The sequence below is a fragment of the Talpa europaea genome, assembly GCF_964194135.1.
Source record: "Talpa europaea genome assembly, chromosome: 11".
In the NCBI taxonomy this organism is placed as follows: Eukaryota; Metazoa; Chordata; class Mammalia; order Eulipotyphla; family Talpidae; genus Talpa; species Talpa europaea.
The window spans coordinates 71163642-71190742 of NC_140078.1; the positions used below are offsets into that span (position 1 = coordinate 71163642).

At 43.0% G+C, this 27101-nt stretch overlaps 1 protein-coding gene across 1 annotated transcript in view; it reads right to left on the reverse strand.

The window, feature by feature from the left end:
• Positions 1-4900: 4900 nt before the first annotated feature.
• The window catches only part of ARIH2 (ariadne RBR E3 ubiquitin protein ligase 2), a gene marked incomplete at both ends in the record, with an annotated part of 44308 nt that continues 22107 nt past the window's right edge, over positions 4901-27101 (reverse strand). Inside the window, 13 exon segments of the mRNA XM_084246750.1 lie at positions 4901-4972; positions 5198-5281; positions 6490-6558; positions 7180-7323; positions 8830-8981; positions 11183-11204; positions 11295-11345; positions 12350-12467; positions 13841-13950; positions 14903-15024; positions 15802-15952; positions 17374-17437; positions 20383-20450. Of these exon segments, the coding sequence (XP_084102876.1) occupies positions 4901-4972; positions 5198-5281; positions 6490-6558; positions 7180-7323; positions 8830-8981; positions 11183-11204; positions 11295-11345; positions 12350-12467; positions 13841-13950; positions 14903-15024; positions 15802-15952; positions 17374-17437; positions 20383-20450 (1227 nt within the window).

The following is a 27101-nucleotide window of genomic DNA, read 5'->3' on the forward strand; positions in this document are numbered from 1 at the left end:
GATGTGCAGGCCCCAGAGCACAAGCCCAAACCCCAGGTGGACGCGCAGACAAGAGCAACACCCACTGAAGTCAAGTCCCAACTGTGGCTTCTCAATATCATGTTACAACCTGCTCTCCCAGAAAAGCAGTCTGTGTTTTCTGATCTTAGGGCAAGTCTATCTACTTTACTCAAAGATTCTACACAGAGGTAGGTTTTACTAGTGACCAAGCACATGGGTGTATTCATTCATCTAGTCATCCTTAGGGATCACCTGTTGCAACAAATACAGAAGTTCTGGGCATTTTCTTGGGGGGAGGGAGAGCAGGTGTCAGCTGGAGCTGTTGTGGCTCAGCCAAGGCTGGGATGCTGGAGCCAGGACTCCTGCATGGAGGTAAAGACATCAGCAGCAAGAACCTCACCCCTTCTCTCTGAATTCCCAAAGAAATGGAATTGCTGAAAAAGAAATGTTTCCGATTTAGATGAAAATCCAGTCATCAATTTAGGAGTACTGGGATTTTCTGTAGCTTGTCTTTAATTCACTCATTAGGTCAGAAGTCTCAATTTTTGAGTACAACACACAAGAGTAGAAACAAGTAAATTTTTTACAAAATTATATGAATCTCCTAACTTTCTGAAATATGGTAAATACCAACTAAATCATAATCTTACCAAGGATATCATGGTTTTCTGGTATCCATGAATGCTGCTACCTTTTTCTCTGTCTTTTAAAAATTTTATATAGATCCCCACAAGATGTTCCTTATTTTTGTGAACTCTATTCCCCCACATTTCTATAACCTGTGTCCACTGAGGTATATCTGCCACTGTACGCTGTTACTGCTCTGCTAACTCAGCACTGGAGGCCAGAAAGCTAGCAGGTAGGAAACAAGGAGGGAAGTGGACTGCCTCACCCCCAGTTCTGCTCCACCTGCTGCTGCCTCTGGGAAGTTCACAACCACATCCTAATTCCTGCACCTTTTGAAGCCGCGGGCCATTTTGATGCCTAAAACCTCTCATCACTCAGCCTGGCTCATTTCGGGGGTCGGGGGTGGTGGTGGGGGGTGGTGGCAGTCCCCTCCTACTTCTGACCTATTTTGCTGATGCAGTCAAATCTAGGCTTTATGCTGAACGGGTGTTCTCATCTGTATTACCATCCAGTTGCTAACAGTGAATATATTATTATTTTGCTATTTACTAGCAGGGCATTGGTGACCACATTTTTTTTTTTAAAGATTTATTTATTTATGCATACAAGAGCTGGGGCACAGGCCAGAGGTGTGGGGGGTAAGAGGATTCACCAGAGACAGAGTGGGGAAACAGAACAGGCAGACTGAAGTACACTGCTGAGAGGAGCAGCAGGCGAGTCAGGAGAGGTCTGCTGCACCATGTGGGTAGCTCCCTGGCAGGCCGGGGATCGAACTCGTGCTGCAGTGGTTGCAAACTTCATAGGTTGAGTCTTAACGCCTTGCGCCACCAGGGAGGCCCATGGCGACCACATTTTGAATAGTTTATGTGATGTGCATACAACAGCACCTAATTCAGACGGGATGACTAAGTGGATATATGCTCAGTCACTGTTAAGAGATTGTCTTGTGGTGACAGAAACTGGTCTAAGAAGGCAAGATCCATGGCTATGTCCTCAGTGCTTGAAATAGAACCCAGTGCACAGGCAATGCTTAGATTGCTATGTGGGAGGGGAGGGCTATGTAGAGAATCCCTACTTCTGATTTTGCCAGCAAGTGCTATTTTCTCTTATTTGTTAAGACCATCAAGGCTGTGGTGCCCCTGCTCACTGGCCGGTAGCAATGACCCTTTGCTCCAGTGAAAATATTCTCTAGTGATCAATTCCATCTGTGTCCCTCATGATACGGAGACTCCTAGAGGGTAAAGTTATGTATCTTTGGCACCACTGTATGCTTAGGTGCCAGACATGGGGTTTGGCACATCTAACTAAGGTCCAAAGAGGAACAGCTGTGGAGTTCAGACCAGCAGTGTCTGGAACCTCTATGACTGCCCTGTGCATGCTGCCCATAGCTTTGAAGGCTTCACCCCTGGGCTAATCATTGAAGGTGTAGCCACTCCTGACACAGCAAATGTGGAAGTCCAACTGAAACCCAATGCCATTTGCTGTCCTCAAGCCTTGGGGTTAAACTGCAGACACTACCAGCTTCTATCTAGAGTCCTCTTCATAGCTCTCAGGGCCCCTGTGAAGTCACATCTCACTCCCCAACCCTCCCACTGCCATACTCCATAGTCTCTGTGTTCTCACATCTGCTTTGAAGTGACCCAGGGGTGTTTCAAATGAGGGGCTTAGGATTTCAGCAAGGACTGTATTCAGATCAGTACCTTACCACAATTTTGGGATCTGTTTGTGGTAAGGAATGGTTTGGCCTGCACCCAGGGTCTGAGAGGACAGCCAAAAGCATCAGGATATTCTACTTCCCTCCAAAGCAGCCCCCTCCCCAGAAAGCCAGAAAGGTAGAGCAGTCAAGCCAAAGGGGCCTTCACAACCCTCTGGAGGAGAGGCTGGCCAATAGGAAGGCCCTTGTTTGGTGCTATTTGGCCAGAACCCCCTGGGGCATTGGCTCAGGAGACTACTTGGATCCTCTGAAGAAAGACTATACACACATGCTTATAATCAGAAAATTTCAGTTTATTTTGAATAAACCACTCAACTTTGAGCAGATGACATTGCCTCTATTAATCTTTTCTTTGAAGAAAAACAGTTATCTCGTAAATTCATGAAAACACTGTGCCTTCCTTTGTCTTTATCCTTTGTAGGGCAGAAAAATTCTGCCAGATTTTTTTCATCTTCCTGATGATGTTAACAAAGGACAGCCACTGGGGGGCACAAAAGGAACCTCTGTCAGGGCTGCAGGCTGCAGTCTGGGCACAGAACCTCCTGCAGTGCCAGTGGCTGGGGCCACAAATGAATCAAGCGCACTATGTAGTAAGTGTAAAGTCCAAAAAAGGCCCAACGATGCCCAGGGTGTGACTTAAAGTGCAGGGCTGCAACTCAGGTCCTGTGTCATGGCAGTGACACAAAAATGACTTGATGGAGAGAAGAGGTAAAGGCTTCAGATGCGAGGATCTTCCATGTGCCAACACAGCGTCACACTCCAGCCCTAGGTCCTGCAGCAAGTACTCTCCTCGTTCACAACTGGCTCTGCACTATCCAGTTCCAGACTTATCTGCTACAATCCTAACTGTTTTCCCAATTCACCCCACAACCCCTCCCTTGCTGGAGATGACAGGAAGAGATAAAACCCAATGGGGAGGTAAAGGGAGCCTGCAGCCAACCATGAGCCTCATGACCCCAAGAACCACAGGTGTCCTCTGTTTTCAAGAGTGATTCAGTTTTACAGCTTACATGGTACCTGGGGAATCGCTCACTGGAGGTGAAAATGTCTGAGTATCAAAGAATTTTCAACATAATATTCATAGATCTCCCTAGCAACTCTTCCGGGAGATCAAGGAGGCCCTGTCAAGTACAGACAGCTCTGTCAGCCTCAGAGTGGAGGCACTGAACAAAAGCCAGAGAAACCCCAGGAATCACAGATGTAGCTTTTCAAAGGCCCACAGGACTAGGTTCAGGACAGCAGTAGACACTCAAAACACTTGCTCCTTTGCATTCCTTTGTGCAAAAACCCGCCCTCTTCCCTGGCCAGTATAGGGGTTGAGAGCACAAACCAAGCACCCTCCTGACCTCAAATTCCCAGACCCGAAGGGTGGTGTCCTCCAATAGCCTGGACCAGGAAAGTGGGCAGAGTACCCCACCCCCACAGCAGTCACTGGATACATTCCAGGAAACAGGAAAACAACTTGTGCAAACCTGGACCCTGAGCCAGGAAGACCAGTGCCCTCAGGAGGGCCATGCTGGACTCTGCCCCTGAAGTTCACCAGAGGACAGAGCAGGACAATATCAGCTGTGGCCACATGGGACCCCGGTCAGGGTTACACCACTGGCATGAAAGAAGGGACCAAGATAAAACAAATTTATTTTGAGGAACAATTCCCTTTAAAAGTGGATCTCTATCCTTAGGAAACAAAAGGAAACACTGTTGAACTCATGTCCTCTGGTCTGGAGGGCCACAAGCTCCCCTATGCTATGCTGTGGAGCCAGACACCCAGGTAAACCTCACTTTCAAGAATGAACATGAGCCCACAAATACACATGCCACCAGGGACGACGACACGTCAAGGCAAGACCCTGTCCTGTGGCTCACTGTACTGTCTCCTCGACTGCCAGTGCATGGCGGGTCTACCCGACCACAAGCATCTACAAAGACCAGGCAGGAAGTATGATGCGATTCCCTAGGCGCCATGCCTGTTACATAGGCGACTTCAATTCCCCGCCATCTGCCACCCATGCTCTTCCTGTGGGACTCCTGCTGTGGCCAAACACATGAGACTCTGGAAACCAGAGACCACGCTGGGGCCCTCTTGCAGTAGACATCCTGAGGCAGGGAAGGTGGGTGGCATATGTTACGTTCTAAGTAAAATAGCTAGAGGGTAAAACACTCCAATGCCAATTTATTTTTAAAAAGGGTTCTGTGTAATTCTATGGTTTGTTTGCCACGTTTTTGTATAATTGTACAACCATTGAAAATTATATAAGTTGTAATGATCTAATGCTATTAATAGTCATTCAGAAAATCTTTCCCTCCCTCCCAACCATCCAGGGGGAATAAAGTCCTGAAAAGATGCCAATTCAACATGGCCTCTACCCTGGTAGAAACAAAAAACAAAAAGATGAGAAGAAAACAGAAATCAACTAAGAGGTGTGTGGCCAGTGTCTCTCAGGAGTGGGGCCCTGGCCGTTGCCTGGGTCGTGAAAGGCAGAGCCTGCAGCATGCAGTATGGCAGTCGGGAGACCTCGCAGCCACATCTTCCTCACTCCGGCACATTCTTGATTCAATCTAGGTGTCATGGAAATCCTTCAACAGGGTTCTCCTCCGCTGTTCTGCTATGTGCATCTGGTTCTCTAAGTCCTGTACCAGGGAAGCAAGATGGCTGCTTGCATGGCCAAGTACCACAACAGGGAACAGTCAAAGCCATGCCCACCACATCACGAGCTTTGAGGCACCAAAAGCACTACCCTCCCCACCCTTCTCAGCAGCAGTTTCCAGTCCACATGCCAACAAACCACATGCCGCCTAGCATGTGAGCTCTCCCTCACCTGCATTAGAGGGTCCAAGAGGGTAGCAGGCACTTACCCCTCTGTCATAGCTGTCTGCACGCTCCACCTTCCATGACAGGTTCTCAATCTCAGCCTCCAGCTGAGCCTGCTGGTATTCAAACTGTATGGGTAGAGCAGGAGGGTCAAAAGGAGAGGGGGCTGCAGCCGGGGCAGGGCCTGCAGATGGAGGGGCAGACGCAGCACCTCAGGCTCGCATGAGCCACAGACAACCCTTAACTGTCCTCAGAGCACAGTGCTAGCCTCTATGCCCAGAGCCAGTATCCATTTAAAAGGCTACCCAGGGCCTCCCTGGTGGCGCAGCGGTTGAGCGCTGGGTTGCGAAACTGCGCGCGGCCTCTGCAGCGCCGGTTCGATCCCCGGCTGCTCCCCGGCCACTGGAGGAGGGTCCCACATGGCGCGCAGACCTCTCCTGCCGCCCGCTGCTCCCCTCAGCAGTGTACTTCGGTCCCTCTGCCTGCTCTGCTCCCCGCTCTGGCTCTGGTGAATTCTCTCACCCTCCCGCGCTTCTGACTGTACCCAGTGCTTGTATAAATAAATAAATAAATCTTAAAAAAAAAAAAAAAAAAAAAAAAAAAAAATAAAAGGCTACCCAAAGAGTACAGTCAAATGACAAGGTCAAATCCACTTCCACTCCCAAGAACAGCCACTGATTAGAATGCTCCCAACATGCAGGGAACAGAGGCTGCAAAAACAAAGGCATCTTCAAAGAACTTCAAGTGTTCAGAAGCAAACATTTCTGGTGTTTTAGCACTTCTACAATCAAGAGTCCTAAAATACACAAATCATTCAACTTAATACTCTGTGTATTTATGCTTTATACACAAAGATGTTCCTAAACGTCTTATTGTAATAATAGTTAAAATTAGAAACAATATCCTCAACGATGGTACGATTATATAAAGGAACATCTATGCAACTGTTAAAAAATGGTATTTACCAGTCTAGTAAATGACAGCTCCAACAATAAACTGATGTGAAAAAAAATCAACTCTCTATAATTTAGGATCATGCATGGACATCCTCCCAAAACATGGGTGCTGGCCTTCTGATGGCTACAGACCTTTGCAGCAGTCGCCCTATAAATGCGTTTGTTTAGGAACTTTAATACCTGCTTGACTGTTAAACAAAATGCCAATATCATCTATTTTAGAGATGCCTAAAGGAGAAATGAAACGTTACAACTGACAGCTTTATTCTGATTTTTGCGCTCTCCACAATCAGGGTCTGATACCTGCTCTCCTGCAAAGTTCTGTAGACAAGGGCACCACTGAAGCTAAGAGGGCAGAGTAGAGAATAGCTTTGCCTTACCAGCTTCTTCCTGGGTCCAGACTCCATGTAGTACGCATATGGGTAGGTGTACTGCAGGGTGTATCGACACTGAAATAGGAGGAAAAAAGGGACCTTTGTGACATTAATGTATGCCAGATATCTTGGTGGCTTCTACAATTCTTACCCCACCATGCAAATTAGCCTGGTTCTACAGATATGGGCCTGAAAGAAATGAGGCCAAGCCAAAGAAAGAATGAATTGGGGGACAACATGGGGAAAACAGAAACAAAAATGGCCACAGAAAACCCACAGTTCCTTTTTCAAACTTTGATTTATTACCAGCAGCTGCCTCAATGGCTCTTCCCTCTTGAGTCGGACATCAGAGTCCACACATCTATCTCAATACTTGTCCAAAGACAATCTCTTATTTTCCTTTGAGTGATGCATGGATGGGACAAAAGAAAAAAAGGGCTCTAGTTTTCCCTGTAGCTCCTTCCCCTGCAGGGAGAGACAATGGAATATTCTTCCTGGAAATCCCCTGGACACCCACAAGATGACTGTGCCCACAGAAGACAGTCCAGGGAATTGTGGAACAATAAGCAGAAGCATGCAGGGCTGCACAGGGAATCAGGGCTGAATCCCCTTACCCTCTATAGTGCCTCCCACCCTCAGAGACCTGACAGGGCTAGGCACTGGACCGCGGCTCAGAACAGTGAGGTGGTTACAGACCTTGGCCAAGAGCTTGGCAGCATTCTGTAGGTACTGCCAGTCGATCCATGTCCCCAGATTATTCATGACCCTCTCCTGAATTTTCTCATGAATCCGCTGGTATGTCTGTGCCTCCAGCTGCAAGCTCTTGTTGTGGTTTTCCCACTACAGGGCACAGAGGAAAGAGAAAGCTGCAGGAATCCCAAGAAGGTACAGAGGTGCACACAGCAGTGCTGAATAAATATCCTGGCAGGCAGGGAATGGGCACAGCCTCATATAACTTAATGGGGACTGTGTGTCCTGGAGAGTGCAGAAGGGAGACTTCATTCTACACCTTTAGCCCTGTGCTGAAGAGCTTTCTGCCTGCCAGATTATTATTATTATTTTTTAAGGTTTTATTTATTTCTGCGTAGAAGAACTGGGGTATAGGCCAGAGGGGCAGGGGTGAGAGAATTTACCAGAGAGTGTAGGGAGCAGAATAGGCAGATCAACTGAAATACACTGCTGAGGGGAGCAATGGGCAAAAAACAGAAGAGGTCTGCTGCTCCATGTGGGTTAGCTCCCTGGCCAGGGAACAAACTCAGGCTGTCCCTTGGGCTATCCTGGTGGGCCTTCTCAGTGGTAGCACTGAGCTTTACCCCTAGGATATCAGGGAGGTCCCTCCCTGCCAGATAATCTATCCCTTCAAGGCAAAAGGGCACTAGTCCTGAGGACTAAGCAAAGATACATACACATTGATGTACTATTCTCAGAAAATGTGCCATGCTCTGTGAGTTTCTAAAAGGGTCCCTGGGAAGAAATAAACTCTAAACCTGACTATAGTCAGGCATCACTTAACAATGGGGATCTGTGGGTCTCCCTGGTGGCACAGAGGTTAAAGTCTCAGTTCTATCAAGTTATCACCAGCCACTGTGGCATGAGTTCAATCCCCAGCCAGGGAGCTAACCTACATGGCATAGCAGACCTCTCCTGTCTTGCCCACTGCTCCCCTCAGCAGTGTATTTCAGTAGATCAATCTGTTCTGCTCCCCACTCTGTCTCTGGTGAATCCTCTCACCTCCCCACAACTCTGGCCTGGACCCCAGTTCTTGTTTGCATAAATAAATAAAATAAATCTTTAAAAAAAATGAAGGGGATATGTTCTGAGACATGCGTCAGGGGATTTCATCCTCTTGTGAATACAACATTTATCAGTCAATTTTATATGCATAGGGAAAACAAAATTAAATCAAGCACAAGGGAAAAATGATGCTATCAGGAGCAGAGCAAACACATGATGCGTGTGGCTGCTGCCTTCATAAAACACTATGACATCACTGGGCAATAGGAATTTTGGGCACACTACTATATAAGAGAGTCCTCTGTTGGCAGTCTTTATGTTGCTGCAAGGCATGACTATATTAAGATGATATTCGATAGAAAAGACTGTGATGGTCCTTTACTCCACTGTTCAAACAAGATCAGTGCCTCACCCTTTCTTGTTGCCTCTGGTTCCCGATGGAGGCCAAAAGTCCTATCTATAGAGGCAGCACCCATGGCCATTGCAGAAGCCCTATTCCTTGACTTCTGTATATATGCACTGGCTCTGGCTACCAGTCACTGGCAATTACAATCCAGTAGGCCAAGTGGAAGAAACTCACCCTTAAGAAGGATTGCAGGAGAGGACACTTACCCTCTCAAAGTAGAATAAGTACTTCTTTAGGGCTTCCCTGGCTTGGGCTTGCTGGCTCTGGTTGACAATGTCGGGATTCTCTTTGTACCGACTGCACTCATAGTACTCACTGCCATGGGTCTTCCAATCTCCTAGACACATCCAGCAGAAGTCTGCACAGAAAAGAAAGTCATTGATACCCACAAGACAAGCGCACAATAGGCAAAGGCATAGGCAACGGCAAAGCAGTGGACAGACAGATCCTGCTCCAGGAGTTGGGCGGGGGTTGGGGAGTCACCTGAGCAGAACTTCCCAAGGCTGCTTCTTTTCAGAGGGAATGTGCTGTGCACCTCACCTCCCTGCTACATTCTGCTGTCCCTGTAACTATCCTTGTTAATCTCGTGTTCTCAGTCTACAGATATTCTCACAGACATTTTGTACCTATTGTTGTACCTTTTTAATTTAACAAAGATACTGGCCTGCTGGGGCAGTGCCACTGTGACAAGCAGGAACTTGTCCAACTGTAACCCATCTGGTCATTCAGAAAACACATTTGCTTTCCTGACAATCCCCAACCTTTACAACATCTGGCCTAGGAAGATTGTTGTGCATAAATCTGGGATTAATGGCTTTACCCCTTTTTCTTCTTTTTTTAAAGAGTATATTTCTAGGGCCTCCCTGGTGGTGCAGCGGTTGAGCGCTGGGTTGCGAAGCTACCCGCAGCCTCTGCAGCGCCGGTTCGGTCCCCGGCCATTGGGTGAGGGTCCCACATGGCGCGCAGACCTCTCCTGCTGCCCGCTGCTCCCCTCAGCAGTGTACTTCGGTCCTTCTGCCTGTTCTGCTCCCCGCTCTGGCTCTGGTGAATTCTCTCACCCTCTTGCGCTTCTGACTGTACCCAGTGCTTGTATAAATAAATAAATAAATCTTAAAAAAATAAAATAAAATAAAATACAACATCGTTGTTTATCCTGTTTAAAAAAAAAAGAGTATATTTCTAAAAAATCTACAGCTTTATACTCATACAGCATGTAGCTCATACTCAGAATTATGACTCTAATTCCACACTGAGAAAGCAAAGAGGGAAATATAAAGATCCCCAGAGGATGCCATATATCCAAACAACTACTGTGGTTGAAAGGAGAGAGAGCCAGCACTGGTACAGCAATACTCTGTCTCTGCTAGAGACCCCAACAGTGGTAAACATTACTTTCCAAAATTTATTCTCATAACTTGGCTGACTTCCCAAAAGGGGCCCATGCAGAACTCAAGGAAGCTAAAGCCAAACCCAGAGACCCAACGCAGTCATTTACTTCTCTTCTTGTGGGAAACTTCACTGAATAACGGCAATACTGCGCTCTCCTGAGTCAACCACACTATGCTTACCACTGTTTTAAATAAGAAGTCCCTGCTCAGGGCTGTCCATGTAGGTGGTAAAACTATGCAGCAATGCAAGGGATGGCAATTAACTCTAAAAGTGGCAAGGGACAGGGAGACTCTGACTGGGGAAGAACACAGGGGACTTCTCAGGTACTAGGAACGCACTGGGGTGTTGGGGCACGTTCACTTTGTCATTTCTCTTTAAACTGCCTGATGGTGTAAGTGAACGGTACCATCCCTCGCACATACACAGAAAGAGAGAGTGGAAATGAGGAAATATGCCACTACACTTGACCTATCTACACTTCAGAGTGCTCCCCTCTAAGAACTTGCCATGTCCACTCTGACTAGAGTGAATCCCTGCAAAACACAAGAATAGCATTAGACAGGCCCTTACCAGGAGAAACTCTCATGGTCTCCTGGTCAGCATCTAAGCAGCTACATAGGAGACCTATTTGGATACACTTTCTACTTGAAGGAATTTTGTTTCTTCACTTAATTTGGCGGGAAGGAAAGCAAAACCAATAGGTTCTGTCTATGTAATTATTTCTAACCGATGAAGGAGGTCTTGAGAAGCCAAAACAAACCCCCTCTGGAAACTATAACTCCAAAGGAAAACTATTGTTTCATAACCTCCAGTAAGACCACGTACTGGCTGCTCTAAAAACTAATGTAAGGTACCATAGATAAGCCCCATGCTACTTACCTACCTTGGCAAAAATTAAAAAGCAAGCTAACATTTCGGATGACTGAGGATCATCAGGTCTAAGAGTCATTCCAAACTTGACTTCTGATTATATGTGTCAGCAAGATGGCAGTGGGAGGAATCAAAAAATAATAAATAGTTGCTTTATGCTGCTTATCATGACTATATGTGACTGAGGCTCTCCTCTGCTTTGTCATTTCACTAAAAAGTACTGACTAAACAAGCAACGGAGACCCAATCACAAGAAACACACCGTGCCACTGGCTCCTGTGCACCAAGCCTGGGACTCACCGTGTTTACACTTTGAGCATTGCTGTCAGAGGGAAACAGAAGAGAACATGTTAAGAGCACGCTGACCAAAGGTTCCATGTCACACATGCAAAGGGTACAGGCCTCTGCTCACCATGTGATTGCAGCCTCCATTCTTCTCAATGCAGATGTTGCACTTGGGACACTGAGGAGACAGAAGGGCGCCGTTAGGCTCACGCACCATCAGGCCGGTTCTAAGACAAATTACACAAAGCTCCTGGCACCCGTGCCCAGCAGCTCATCGTGCGAGCACCTCTGGGGAGGAGCATCTCACTTAAATGTGGCAGGTCGCTGAGGCTGGAACAGTAATTCAAGGAAATGAGGTCAGCATGTTTGGTTCTGAAACACTCCAACCACCAGCTGAGCCGCACTAAGTCTTCCACCATCTGTCCCTGCCAGGAGGCTACTCAGATTAAACACACGCTGAGTCAGCAGAAAGCCTGCCTACTTGGAAGGAATGTCAAGGCAGTTACAAGCTGCCACACTGGACTAAGTCCTGGCCATCTTGCCTGGACTTTAGTTTCCAGAAGATGGCAAGGAAACAATCACTATAGTTCACTGGCTTTCATTTGAGATGCTGGCAATTCCAGGCAGCAATGCAGAAGTGTGATGCTATGTTCTCCCTTTGCCACATGTGGACTATGTTTAATGATGTCATGGTCACAGCTGTCCTTGAAAGTCTAACAACTTAGTGCATGACTGGCACAGATTATACCCTTGGGTACTGAGTCATTCAGAATTCAACAGACTGTGGACCATGCTTTCCACTGGAAAGTTTCACAATGAGAATTGGGCAGGCCTGGACTTGCATTATACCTTGCAATTTATTAGGTGTGGCTACCCTATCAACCACTACCCTCCCAGGGGGATTAAAGCCTGAAAGCACTTAATAAAACCTATTTTCCTCCTAATTAGTTCTGCTATGGGCCAAAGTTTTCCAGACATTTCAGCATTTTATGAAAATAAATGCGCCCAATGCATACTGTGAGAAAACACTTCAAAGTCTACCAAATCAGAGCAAGGGCTTGTAGCCCTCAGCAGTGGGTTTGGGACCCTGGGTGTTCTGTTCTCAGATGGCAAATCTCCCAGGCCAGGCCCTGGGTAGCACTAACGCGGGCATTTCCATGACAGGTAAGATATAGTCCTTACGTCTTTAGTGTGAGCACTAATGTAGTTGGCTGTTTCAGAGTCGTCTGCACACTTCGTGAGCCATTTCCGGATTGTGGCGCAGTCTGTGGGGGCGTGATACATCTGACGACACTTGAAACTTAAAATCAAAAAAGAAAAACATTCAAAATAATTGTTAACTCAGGGTCCTAATGTTTTTCATTTTCCTTCTGTCCAAGTGAACAAGTCCTGAATTAGAGCTGTTCAAAGAGGTAGTCACCTCTCAAGGCCTTTGGAATCTTTACTTACCCAGAATTACACTCAAATACTGTGAGACCTCCTCTTCAATCTAAGCTCTTCTAAGACATACTCTTAATAAACCCAAATTCATTACTTCTGTTTGAAATATCTATGTGTTGTCAACCCTCCCTGAAAGGATTTCAAATTCAGAACCCAGTCTCTCAAAGGGCATGGTGAGGTGCTCTGAAAAGGATACTTTGGCTCAGACCCAAGGCAAGACTGAGATCTACTTTTGGGAGCCCCAGTTTGCCTCCCAGCCAGATCTGCACACAGGAAGCACAAACACCAGAATTTGTGAAACATGTAGGGGTGTGATAGACCTGATGACACTTGAAACTTAAAATAAGCAAAACAATCCTCAGCACTCATCTGGTTTAGGCTCCTGTGGCTTGGATTTCCCTTTTGTCCAAGCCAGCACCTCTTTGTAGATAGTAAAGGCTCTCAGGCAGTTAGTCTAATACATAGCCCAGGGGGGAAAGTTCACAATGTGGATTGCAAAAGATGGGTAGCAATTCTATTAGTGATGCTCAACTATGATCTTTCCAACAAAGTCACGAAAGGCAGGCGTAAGTGCACACATATTTTCCATGTTGTTTCTCTGAAGCCCCACCGTGAATCTTCTAGGGAGGTGTGATGAGGACAGACAACCCAATTAGGCTCTGTCATTACCTTGTACTCAATTTCCTCACCTATAACATAAGGGTAACAACAGTAGCAATCATGCACAGTTGTGGGAAGAAAGGTAAAAAAGATAGTGCCTTTTCCTGCTACGACTTCAGTACATATTAACTATTCCTGTCATATTTCCTAAACAAGGGTAAATGTTTACCCAAGTAGATGTAACTACTTTCATGAACGATAGTTTAAAGGAATTAGCCAAGAAAGGCCAAACAAAGATTAAAATGCCAAAAGTTGCAAATTTTCAAAGATAGGATTATGTGAATTATCTGTATAGGTAGACGGACACCCAGACACAAACTCTGAGCCAGTTTTAGTAGCATTAACTATAACATATATACTAAGAATCTATGCCACTCTTGTCACCAGAATAAGCTTTATTAAACACCTCACGGAACAGGCAGTGCTAGGTACAAACTCTGATTGGAGCAGAACTGCTCTTCTGGCTCAAAGACCTTGTTGCTCCCAACCCCACCTTCAGAGGGACAGCAGTGGTGTTTTGGAGGAGGATAAAGCACGAGCCCAGGACTGCTCGGCACCCACACTCACTCTTACCAGAAGACCTCATTGCACCGATTACACTGCACTCGGCGAGCTCTGGGCTCCTGTACCCGGATAACCATGGGGCAGTCTGCACCAGGGCATAGCTGGAGCTGGTAGTGACTCTGTGAACACATCAAGAGGAAACAATGAAGACATCCCCTAATTGTTGCCTCCAAATTAGATCTCCCTGAGTGCTTAAATGCCTTCTGTTCTTTCAATTGATGATTTGTATCAAGAAGCTATAGAAATTCAGGATGGATACCATGAAGACTGGACATTAGCCAGATACTAAAGAGGACGTTTGAATGTTTACCTTAAACTATGTAGCAACTCAGTAGAATGATGTATGGTTAAATTACAAAATGTAATACAGAACTGTATCTCTGAGGTAAAAAGTGCATAGGGACTTTAGAAAGATTCCAATCAGCTGTGCAGAAGACTCTGGAGCTCAATGATAAGGCATCTACCAAAGGCAGCAAACAATATAAGGAGCAAGGCACTTTGTTTATCCTGCCACATGTGCACGAGAAGACCCAAACTATTACTCAATCTAATAAGCATAGACATAAAAGATGGAAACTATGCTGCATGAAATAAGCAAGCCCCATCCACTAGACCACCAGGTCTAGTCCAATAGAGGCAAAGACCCCCAAAGTGACTGTGCTGGAATCCTGGATAAATTTCCAAATTGCACCAGACGCAATATTCCTTCTCTGTTCTGAAATACCCAATGAGCCACGAGGAGTAATCACCCCTGATCTGTGTTCATTCCCTGACACAGAATAGCTAAAATAACTATGTGTAAGGTGGGATGCCTGGCCATTCTATAAAAGAATCCCAAGGCTCAGAGGGGTTGATGGTGATAAGCAACAGACCTGGGATGCACACAACAGACTCCAGGGCGCCTGTGTTCTTCACTAGCACTCTACTGATTTAACATTTTTATTAGAGCCATGGAGCTCTTTCTTCAAATGACAGCACCTATGGTAGTCTAGTCTATAGTCATTGTGGTGCGCATCTTACGGAAAGCAGGCCTAAGAAGACAGAGGACACAACAATAAACACTGGCCATACCTCCACATAGTCCCTGAAGAGGTAGCGCCTGTATTTGTCTCTCAATTCTTCATTGGGCAGCAACGGAAACACAAAGTCCTCTGGTGTTCGGAGTGGGCAGTCTTGAGCCATGCAAGAGACTCCTGTTGAACAAATACAACCCAATGGAAATCAGTATTCCAGAAGACAGACTGTAATTTATTTGCCCAGAGTTCAATCACAAATTAATTTCACATGGGGACACCTGAAGGAACAATTTATTCAAAGACAAACTAATATTTTCACGGTGATACAACTACAATACCCCAAATTATATATTTATCACAAGTAGTACCACTAAAAAATAAAATCATTTAAAAAATTCTATAGGGTTCTTGATTAACAATTTAGCTTTGTGACATTGTATATAAGTGATTATCACCAACACAATGAATTTTGCAAATACAATTAATGGGATGCTGATTTAGTATTATTATCAAGTCATAGTATAATAAATACCCTGTAGCTGATCATCAAATTTGATTTGTGCTGTTACCTAAACAGCAGCAAGCTCTGGGTGTTTCAGAGTTATGGCTGCCACTTGAAGAACGAGATAGGGTAGGCAGTTTAAAGAACATTTCTCCCAAAAGGTAAGAGAAGTAGCCTTGCCCTTACACTATTTTATATATATATATATATATATATATATATATATATATATATATATGCTCCAACAATAGGATTTAATATTCTAATTTTGCTGAAGGCTAGGGAAACCTTGCCACTGGTCAGACTGATGTGTTTGGAAAATCAATGGTTCTAAAAATAAAAAACTCAATCAGGCTCAGAAGAAAACACTCAGTTGACCTGAGTACCCAAAAGGACAGAGCTGAAGATAAATACTTCATGCCAACTTTTTACAAATTCTACAACAGACTCACCAACACCCACGCCGTCCTTGACAAGTACTGAGCAGTGCTGTTCCCAGCAGCTGCGGCAAAACTGGTGCTGACAGGCCAAAGAGAGTAGGTTTTCTTTCCGTACAAACTGCATACACACTGCACAATGGTGAGGGGGATGGGCTGTGGGGACCTGGGGAGAGAGAGGCAGAGCCATAACAGGCATGGGAGGATCCTGACCCTGTAACAGTGTTAGAACTCACTGCAATGCGTGGATTCTACAAGTCCTAAGATTTCTAAGCAGAGCATTTATCAGGAAGGCTTCCTGAAGGGCTGGATTACAGAATCACTAGGATTCTGAGAGGCAGAGAGAAGGCTGAAATGAGAATTTACAGTGACTTATAAAACTGTCAGGCTGAAAAGCTCAGGATTTCAGAATTGGCAACAGAATCATACAGTCCAACTTCTTTTAATAGCTACTGAGTTTCTTTTGTAAATTGCCACCATTCAGCACAGCACAGGGTTGTCTCTCAAAACCTGGTCACAAAGGTTCTTACAGGCTGAGCATGTAATAGCCTCTAATAGCTCAAAGTACAGTTTTACTTGTCAAGGACAGTGGTTTTCCCATATCAATATGCCCCAAACACAAAATATGGCTTTTACCAAGTTCATCCTTACCATATCAAAAAGATGTGACATACAATCGATCTAGAGGATGAGAAAGAGTCCTACTAGGGAAGAAACTCTTCTAGGATACGAACACGTAACTTTAAATTATGAATTCCAAGGTACACAAACTCACAAAGAAATCCAGTCAAAACTACAAACCAACAGAAAAGTCCACTACAAGTTTACACAAGCTTTTTGTTAGTTCCTAGGAATACAAAAAAACAATTTGAGGAAAAAGACTATGTTCTCATATTCATCCAGTATGTCCCTGAAACTTTTACCCCTTAGAGGCTACAAACGTTATATGGTGATCAGAGCCTTAATTCTCCCTCCTGAGAGTTTTTTGACATGACCCTCGTTCATTCAGCAAATATTTGTTGAACTCCTTGGTACACTGAAACCTGCCATGCATTGTAAGACACAGTTCCTATTCTTAAGGTACTTATAGTCTGATAGGGGATTGAAAAGTTACGAGTGAATCACAGCAACGTATTTGTGAAGGGTTAAAGATATAACTAGAGATGTTTGGAAAGGAGTCATCATAGGAGACAGGTTTTATGACAGGCAGCTTGCATCTGGGTCTATAAAGGTGAATTCCATTCCTATAAATAGAGATAGCCTCTGGAAATTAGAGGCCAGGGAAAGCACAAGCAGTAAAAAGCCAGCTTGAGAACACCAAGGAACCCTTCAGGAATGGCGTGCAGGCTGTTAGCACAGAGGAAGGCAAAGCTGGAGAGAGCCTTGATTCACTGGCTGTGATTTACTCCTCATTGATGAGGTAATTTTTCAAACTACAATGGAAATGGAAATTAGTTATACAGTTGAACAAATACCTTGGGCATATTAAACTATAATAAACAAAACAAGATCTCTTTCAGTAACACTGTAAACCACACGAGAATCAGGTACATTAGGAGAAGCTTCGCTCAAGCAGGAGACACTTACATGTTTTGATGGATTGGGCTGAACTTGAGCTTCAACAAGGAGTTGTGCAGAATTAGACTTGTATCTACAAAACAAAATAAAGGGAATCAGAAAGTGAAGACATTTTTGCCTCTGAACAAAAATAGGATAGATCAACATGTGTTGCGGTCATACTGAAGTGTCTTTGTGTCTAATTTTCTTCTCATAGAACCAGGCTTCCTTTTACCTTGGTACAAATATTTTGTTCCCTTTCAATTTTTTTAGTTCTCAACTGGTATGAAAATAAAACCCTACTTCAAATGCACTGAACTGTAAAGAAAAATACTTATGCAGGACCATATCTACTTCAAACCCTTTTTGAAAATATAGACATCACATATCTCTATGTCTTAGGAATAGGGAAGGATTTAAGACAAGGAAAAGTCTGACAAATTATGCTACATTTAAGAATTTCAGTTCATCAGAAGACACCATAAAGTGAAGTCACTAAGTTATAAACTGAAGTGAATTCAACACAGGCCTAACTGGCAAAGGACTGATAAACAGAAAATAAAAACTCCTAAAAGTGTATTTGAATAAATAAAGTAACTTTAAAAATGGGCAAAAGACATTAACGAGCATGTCACAGAAGAGGAAGCACAAATGGCCATTAAATATGAAAAGAGGCTCAACCTCCTTAACAATCTGGGACATTGAAATGAAAAGACAAGTACCATTTACACCCACCAACAAAATGCAAAACTTTGAGTCTGACAGTGTTAGGAACATTCAAACATCACTGGTGGGCATGCAGTATGGTGCAATCATATTCGAAAACACTTTGGTATTATCTAGTAAAGTTATAGGCCAGCAATTTATTTTCTAGCCTTAACCCTAAAAAAATTATGTGACACTAGGAGTTTTACATACAAGAGTTTTCAGAGCTACATTATTATAATAGCAAAAAACTAAAAACTCACAAATGGCTTTTGACAGGAGGATAGGATATCAAAATATGCAAACTTGTTAATTTAAAAAGTTGAAAAACATATACAGTATGATTCCATGTCTGTCTATAAAATTCTAAAAGCATACAAACCTGAAAGATACATAAGTTAGAATAAATAAGAAAATGATCAATACCAATCCCGTTAGAAAGGAAGGAGGAATTGTGGTCAAGCAGAGACCATGACCATGGAACTCTGAATGAAGGTCAGAGAGTTTCCTAATTGGGTATTCTCTTTATTCTTTAAAACCTATGTCTGTCTGGGGCCTCCCCGGTGGCGCAGTGGTGGAGCGCTGGGTTGCGAAGCTGCCCGCAGCCTCTGCAGCTCCGGTTCGATTCCCTGCTGCTCCCTGGCCACTGGAGGAGGGTCCCACATGGCATGCAGACCTCTCCTGCCGCCCACTGCTCCCCTCAGCAGTGTACTTCGGTCCTTCTGCCTGCTCTGCTCCCAGCTCTGGCGAATTCTCTCACCCTCCTGCACTTCTGACTGTACCCAGTGCTTGTATAAATAAATCTTTAAAAAAAAACAACAAAAAACCTATGTCTGTTTCCCCCCACCTCACTTTCTTTTTTTTTTAAGATTTATTTTTTATTTATACAAGAGCAGGGGTACAGGCCAGAGGTGCCAGAGGTGAGAGGATTCACCAGAGTGGGGAGCAGAAGAGGCAGACAGACGGAAAGCACTGCTAAGGGGAGCAGCAGGCACAACAGGAGAGGTCTGCTGTGACATGTGGGAATCTCCCTGGCTGGCCGGAAATCGAACCCACGCTGCAGAGGCTGTGGACAGCTTCACAGCGCTGCGCTCAATACGCTGCGCCACTGAGGAGGCCCTCACACTTACTTTTTTTTTATATTCCCCATACAATTGCAACCCCCCCGATTTTGACCCCAATCCCTCCCTCTCCACCCCAAAGTGTGTCTCTGGTTCATAGTTGTTTCACACTTACTTTTAAAAAGGAAGTATTTTATAATAAAAATTTAATCCTTTTCCAGAAAGGGGTATGACAAATAAATTTAAAAATAAAAATATGCAAATTGAGGCCTCCCTGGTGGTGCAGGGGTAAAAAGTCTCAGTACTATCAAGCGATCGCCAGCCACTGCAGCATGAGTTTTTGAACCCCGGCCAGGGAGCTAACCCATATAGCAAAGCAAACCTCTCTTGTCTTGCCCGCTGCTCCCCTCAAAGCAGTGTATTTCAGTAGATCTGCCTGTTCTGCTTCCCACTCTGTTTCGGTGAATCCTCCCGCCCCTCTGCACCTCTGGCCCACATGCCAGTTCTTGCATGCATAAATAAATAAAATAAAATCTTTTTTAAAAAGCTCATTTAAAAAAACACATGTAAACCAACAATACATCAGTTAAACGAAAACAATTACCATGTGGCAATACAAGTGTTACCTAAAGCCCAGGTAAAATACATTACCGGGATACCAAGAATCTGAGCAGGGAACAATTGTGTCTTCATATACAAGATTTCCTTATTTTACCTAGTCAGGATGCTTTCTTCAATTATTTTTTATTCCTAGTTTTCACACTAGCATTTTTTTTTTAAGATTTTATTTATTTTTGCGTAGAAGAACTAGGGTGTAGGCCAGACTTGCAGAGGGGTGAGAGCTCTGGTACTGGAAGTGGGTAGTAAACTGGCAAACCTTTTCTGAAGGTAATATGTATGTTATGCTTCATTCCTCACTTCATGTAGACAAAAGAAATAACTAGAGACGATGGCAAGAGTTATTTAGAAAGGCACTAGCTAAAAATTAACAATGGCACACAAATTGTCACTAAATGCCCTGTTCAACATTAGGAGTTTGGGAAAAGTATAGAATATCTATGTGAAGAAATACTTGCCAGCATTAAAAATGGGTTATAATGTTGAAAACATGAGGAAATGTTCCCAATATATTGAGAGGGGAAAAGGATAAACAACATGACCCAGTGTTTTAAAAACACAATATACATATTGTAAGGACAGATTCCATCACTGGTGGTGGGCAGAGAGGAGCTATGTATGGGAGATGCCTTCTCTCCTCCCCCAAACACCTTACCTGTCCAATATCTCTGTGACTTGCCAGTGGAAATTAACTAATATAAGTTTAGCAACTGAATGAGATACCTAGAAAGGAGAAAGAAAAAAATATATATATAACTGTAGTTTCTTACAGAGTACTCCACATTTTGAGAAATGTATACAGTTGTGTCTATACCAGGCCCAGGCTTGATTTCCAAATTCTTTTCCATGGTTCTACTTTTTGTTCTTTTAAGTTCCTCTTACAATATCAGGGGTTTCATGGATCTCTTGATTTTTCTCTTTGTTTTCCTCAACAACCCTTCCAATAAATTGGTTTGATTTGAAACCACCCCATCCACAGAAAATAACCCAATGCCTAAACTAAGCAAAAGAGCTATGGATTCCTGAATAGGCTACATGACCTCTCAAGCTGCTGTCGGACAACACACTTGGGAAGTCACCTCTAATTAGACCTGTTACTTGCAGAAAATGTCCAATCTTGTATTTTCCTATATAAACCCTGCAAACAAGACTCCCCCAACTCCCTCCTTTTTTTTTTTTTTTTTTTTTACTGCAAGAATAATTAAAAAATCTGTGGGCAATCTTTCTGGCCCTTATATTCTCTTAGGGGGCATTTAAGGCAAATTGGTTATGGTTATCAAAGAGCCTTAATAGGTGCTTTAAGTTAGCAATTCTACTTTTGTAAATTCTTCAGTAATGTTCAAAGATATGTGCACTACAGTGTTATTTACAAGAGCAAAAAATTAGAAATAATTGTCCAAGAGAAAGGAACTAGATAAATAATGCATGGCAGATCCATGAAATGGACGACTATGCAGCCAGTGAAAAGGATGTTGCAGAAGTAAATTCAATGAAAAAGAAAGATGCTCACATTTCAAGTTAGGTTAAAGAAGATAATCACAAGATAGCATGTATATGTTATATTCGAGGCATTTTGTAAATGGGGGTGGAGGAAGGTAAGCTACTTACAAAACAGAATATCCTGAGTGTCAAGACTGGTATGTCACTCAATATGTCTAGAGGCCTACATAAGGCTTCCCCAGATAATACCACACAGCAAGAGGGTGCTACTGTATCAAGGAGAAAAGAGGAGAGCACTTGTGGTTAGGAGTGAAGAGATCATACACTGGATTCGGTACTCTGTTCAGTGGAGTTAGTCTTTCAATAGGAGCTACCAAGGACCTGTAAGGTACAGCATACCTGCTACACTGATACAATTGCAGGGGAGAAAATATATAGTGACCAATACATGAGCCCTGTTCTTAGAACTCAAGTCATTCCTAATTCAGAATTAGTATCAAAGACTGTGCAGTTTCTTTCTGTTCTATAACCCAGGTACATCTGGAGAAAATAAGAACTTCAGTAAGGGCTGAGACTTCAGTTACCTTCCCTGCAAGGTAAGAAACATCTGCCAAAGTAACACTGCTATATTTTCTTACTGAGGCCCACAGACTTTAGGTCCTGGACTCTTGAATTATATAGCTGACATTTCTTCTAACTGCATCAAAACTATTTGTCCACAATAGAACACTATCACAAAGTGAAAATAAATAAAACATTTAGTTTATACTTAAGAACTGCTTGAATGTAGCTTTTGATTACAAATATTTTTTAAAAAACATGATAGTGACACTTTTTTTTTTTTTTTATAGTGACACTATTTTTGGATGAGTTCCTTGTTGGAACTTTTTCTGTCATCTCTTACTCAATTAGGCCTACTCAGCCTTACACCCGACTGCTTTCTGTCCTGGTTTCTAAATGTTTCACCACGCAGTGTCTACCAGGTCTCAGCATAGGCACTCCCCACCCGGAAAACACAGAGGAGTCCTAGCCATGTACAGCAGTCACTTCCCCTTACTTTCATAGATAGTTTTAAAGAACTGGAGTCAGGTTGCCTCTCACCAATCCACATAATCCAGAATTTAACTCAACACAGAATTCAATATATATATTAAGCACACTCAATACAAACTGATCATTTCATTTTTAATCTGTGGAATTTTAGAACCTTCCTGAAGAAACAGAATTTTAACACTATACCTGGTGATTCCTTGATCTCAATATTACCAATAGCAGCAACAAACCTTCAGAATTAGCACACCAGGTGCAGTTAATAGAAAACAACACAGCCCTCTGTTGAAACTGAAAATTTTATTAAAGGTCTCAGTAAAGGCACTCCCCACCCAAAAAAACACAGAGGAGTCCTAGCCATGTACAGCAGTCTAAGTCCACAAGTCCACTGATGAGTAACTCAGAATATCCTAGAGGAGGAGATTCTGGGGAGAAAAGAAAATGTGAAGGGTGCATGTAGCACTTTATAAAAGGAACAGGCAAGTGGTATGAATCTATTCTTTTAGTGCCAACAGCCACCAATATATCAATATATACAAGACAGTAAGCACACATGTCTCAGCTGTACACACCTCCCACCAGCCTTCTGCAGGAGGCACTACTGTGATTCCCACATCACAAATGGGAATGTCAGAACTGCCCATATTATATTGATAGTATATTATAGACACAGTGATTCTTTCCCTTAATAATTCATTATAAACCTGAAAGAATTCTGAGATATTAACTTATGCAACAATGCACTTCACCCAGTAAAGGACACCAGGGAAGATCCTTAGGGAAGTCAGGTTCCAAAGGTTCTCTGAGCAAAAGCAGCACAGAAGTGGCGTGCCTAGAATTCATGCTAAAAAGTATTATCAGGGCCTCCCTGGTGGTGCAAGGGGTTAAGCACAGGACTGTGAAGCTATCCACAGCCTCTGCAGCACGAGTTTAATCCCTGGCCAGCAGACCTCTCCTGACTGGCCCACTGCTCCCCTCAACAGTGTATTTCAGTCAGTCTGCCTGTTCTGCTTCCCACTCTGTTTCTGGTGCATCCTCTCACCTCCACCTCCCCCACCCCCCCGCACCTCTGGCCTGTACCCCAGTTCTTGTCTAAATCAATCAATCAATCTTTATTTTTTTTTAAAGTATTATAAGCAGGCAGGTCATCTCCTCCCTGATTTAGAGCATAGGAAAAATAAGGCAGTACACCCAAGCCCCCACCAATTTCCTAGAGGAAGTGACTTCAGGTAATTTGTGGGCAGCAACAGATTGGGGGAGCAGCCAATACTTAACCCACCTTCAGCAGGAGGGCCAGGACAAATGATATGGACATTAAAACATTTAAGATAAAATTCTTGTCTTAAGAATATAATACCTATTAGTGTTCAATGCTCAAGGAGCCCAGCAATCCATTCTGAATCAACAATTCACAACCGAGGAAGTCAAAGTCTTCCACTCTTCTGTATGTGTTCAATTATGGAGGAAAAAAAAACTTTTTAGCAGAGCCAAGAGGAACTCTTGCCAAACTGTTTTGATCAAGAAACTACAACTGGTTAGTAGTCAGTATCATGTATTATCAAAAAGGACTTATAATGAAAAGGTCAAACCTCCAAAAGGAAAATGGGTAATCAACCTTGGAAAAGTGAGCAAACCAACCAACTAACAATACAAACCTAATGACTCAAGAAGAAGCATATATAGCTTTGTCATATTTGAGATAAATCTGCAGACCTGTGAGGTAAAAATAATAAGATTATAAGTCTTGTTGATTTATGAGTCCTTTCTCTATTTTTGGAAATACCAGTGGAAGACTAGAAACAAGAAACTAGGAAATTTCTTACCCAAAAATTTAGAGCACTAAGGTAATTCCAGATTAATCTGAGTCTCTACTCATTAAGAAAGAAACAACCTACCATTTTTTCCATCTGAGAGGCCATAGAAGGGCTCTCTCAATGGGTATGGGTCATTATTTCCAATGTGCCTAGTCTCACCTGTAGAAACTGCAAACCCTAAACTGGTAATATCTTTGAGTCACTTTGAACATTGATAAGACTATGAGTTAAGAATAGTTATAATGCCTCAAACCACATAGGTATAAAATTTGAGAAAACAAAACAAAGAGACGTTACAATGAATTAAAATATAGATTAAACAAGATGTTTTCCTATCTCCACTCCCAATCATTCTATTCTCAAGAATCATGTTTGATAATTTATATATAATACTTTAGAAAGTTTAATAGCCTAGGGGCCTCCCCTGGTGGTGCAGCAGTTGAGTGCTGGGCTGCGAGGCTGCCTGCAGCCTCTGCAGCTCCGAGTCATTCCCCAGCCACCAGCGAGGGTCCCACAAAAAAAAGAAGAAAGTTTAATAGTCTAACTACCAAAATCAGAAGTCAAAAACCCATGGATTATTTCTTATTTTAATTCAATTTGATTCATAATTTGACAATATATTGACTTTCATTGCTGAATTTCAATCTGTTCAGAATTGCTAACAGAAGATATACTAAAGTATTCTTTATACACATAAACCAAGCAATATAAATGCACTTGTTGCCAAATTCAAAAAACTTTTCTCAAGCTTTATATCTTATTGGTAGAATCTGACACTTAAATTCCCTCTGCCTTAACACCCCGCTTGGGCTCATGTGATGAGTCTCTTATAAAACCTGTTCAGGTACTCTAAATGTGCTCTTCTACTTCCTCTCTGGAGGCATCACACTTCCAAGCTAAGATCCTTGGCCTTTTCTTTTGCCTCACTCTTCCTTACCATTCGGAATTCTGCATTTCCTAAGTATTCCCATCAGAAGAGCCTCACTGGACAAGGGAAAAGAATCCTATATTCATACACCAGTACCTACTGTCTGTATCCCTCCAGCTCCACAATCCTCAGGATAAATTTCCAGAGGCTTCCACGCAATAGTAACAGTAACTGACAATTCTTACAGAGTTCTTACATCTTGCTAGCATCCATTTCACCCTGTTTAAAACCCATTACTGTTCTCTGATGCTGACAAGGCAAACCTTAAGGTTTAGTAGAAAAGTGATCAGGATCTACCCTTGCACCATGTCCCCCTGGAGTCCATATAGTTCCCTTACTGTTCTCTGTCAAGAATGCCATGGGCAGAAGAGCTAAAAAAGACCTTCTCTAAAGAGGAAAGGCGAATAGGCAACAGGCACATGAAAAAATGTTCAGCATCACTTGCAATCAGGGAAATGCAAATCAAAACTACGATGAGATACCACCTTACGCCAGTGAGAATGGCAATTCTAGAGGAGGAGATTCTAGCAACACTAGCAACTAGCAATTCTAGCAAAACTAGCAACAACAAATGTTGGTGAGGATGTGGAGAAAAAGGAACTCTCCTGCACTGCTGGTGGCAGTGCAAACTGGTCCAACCACTATGGAGAGCTGTGTGGAGATTCCTCATCCTGCTAAAGATGGAGCTTCTTTATGACCCAGCAATTCCACTCCTAGGTATTTACCCAAAGGACACAGAAACATTAATTCCAAAGGGCACCTGCACCCCCATGTTTATAGCAGCACTATTTACAATAGCTAAGCTATGGAAACAACCCAAATGCACAAAAATAGATGACAGGATCAAGAAGATGTGGTACATGCACACAATGGAATACTACTCAGCAACCAATAAAGATAAACTCTTGTAATTTGCAGCAACATGGATGGAGTTGGAAGGGATCATGCTCAGCAAATTAAGCCAGAAAGAAAAAGAAAAATACTGGATGGTCTCACTCATAGCAGGAATTTAGAAAATCTAAATAAGGGACCAGGAGAAAGACTAATTATAATAAAGTAAAAGTCAAAATCAACAAGCAACTATAAGCCAGAGACACACTAGGGGGGAGTGTAGGAAGGTAGGAGGGATTATAGTCACAATAAGGGGGGTGGGAGTTGTATGGGGACTATAACCAAGATGAAAAAGCATACATTGTGCAAAAATGAAAAACGATGCAAAAATATATATAAAAAAAGAATGCCATTCTTTGTAGCAAATATTTGGAAATTAAAGAACACACATATATACAACCTGTGTGTCAAAGAAGTCACAAGATAAATTAGCAAATGTTTTGAGTTACATGATAGCAACCAATATAATGCCTATGGCGAAATTTACAATTGTAAACGTTTATACTAGAAAAGAAAGAAAGATCCAAAAATCATGATATAAGGGCTCATGATAAGAAGCTAGAAGGATGACTATACTCAAAGTGAAAAGAATATAAATAAAACAGAAATAGAACAGTGAAAACCAATCATTCAAAAATTGATTTTTTAAAAGGTCAACAAAATTGATAAAAACTTCAGAACAATTACTTTGAAAAATACAAATTACCAATAACCAGGTAAAAGATTAATCCTATAAATCTTACATATTCAAAGGAAAACAGTGGAAAATTATGAACAACTCTAAGCAATTTGATATCTTAGGCGAAATTGGAAAGTTCCTTGAAAAAATATTTAACCGGGCCTCCCCGGTGGCGCAGCGGTTGAGCGCTGGGTTGCGAAGCTGCCCGCGGCCTCGGCGGCGCCGGTTCGATCCCCGGCTGCTCCCCGGCCACCCGAGGAGGGTCCCACATGGTGCGCAGACCTCTCCTGCCGCCCGCTGCTCCCCTCAGCAGTGTACTTCGGTCCTTCTGCCTGTTCTGCTCCCCGCTCTGGCTCTGGTGAATTCTCTCACCCTCCCGCGCTTCTGACTGTACCCAGTGCATGTATAAACAAAACAAGCAAGCAAATAAATAAATAAATAAATAAATAAAAACATGCCTCTATAAAAAAAAAAAAAATATTTAACCGAAACTAACACAAAATTAAAAAAAAAAATTGAATAGCCTTCCATTTTTAATACATTGAATTCATGATCAAAAATTCTCACAAAAT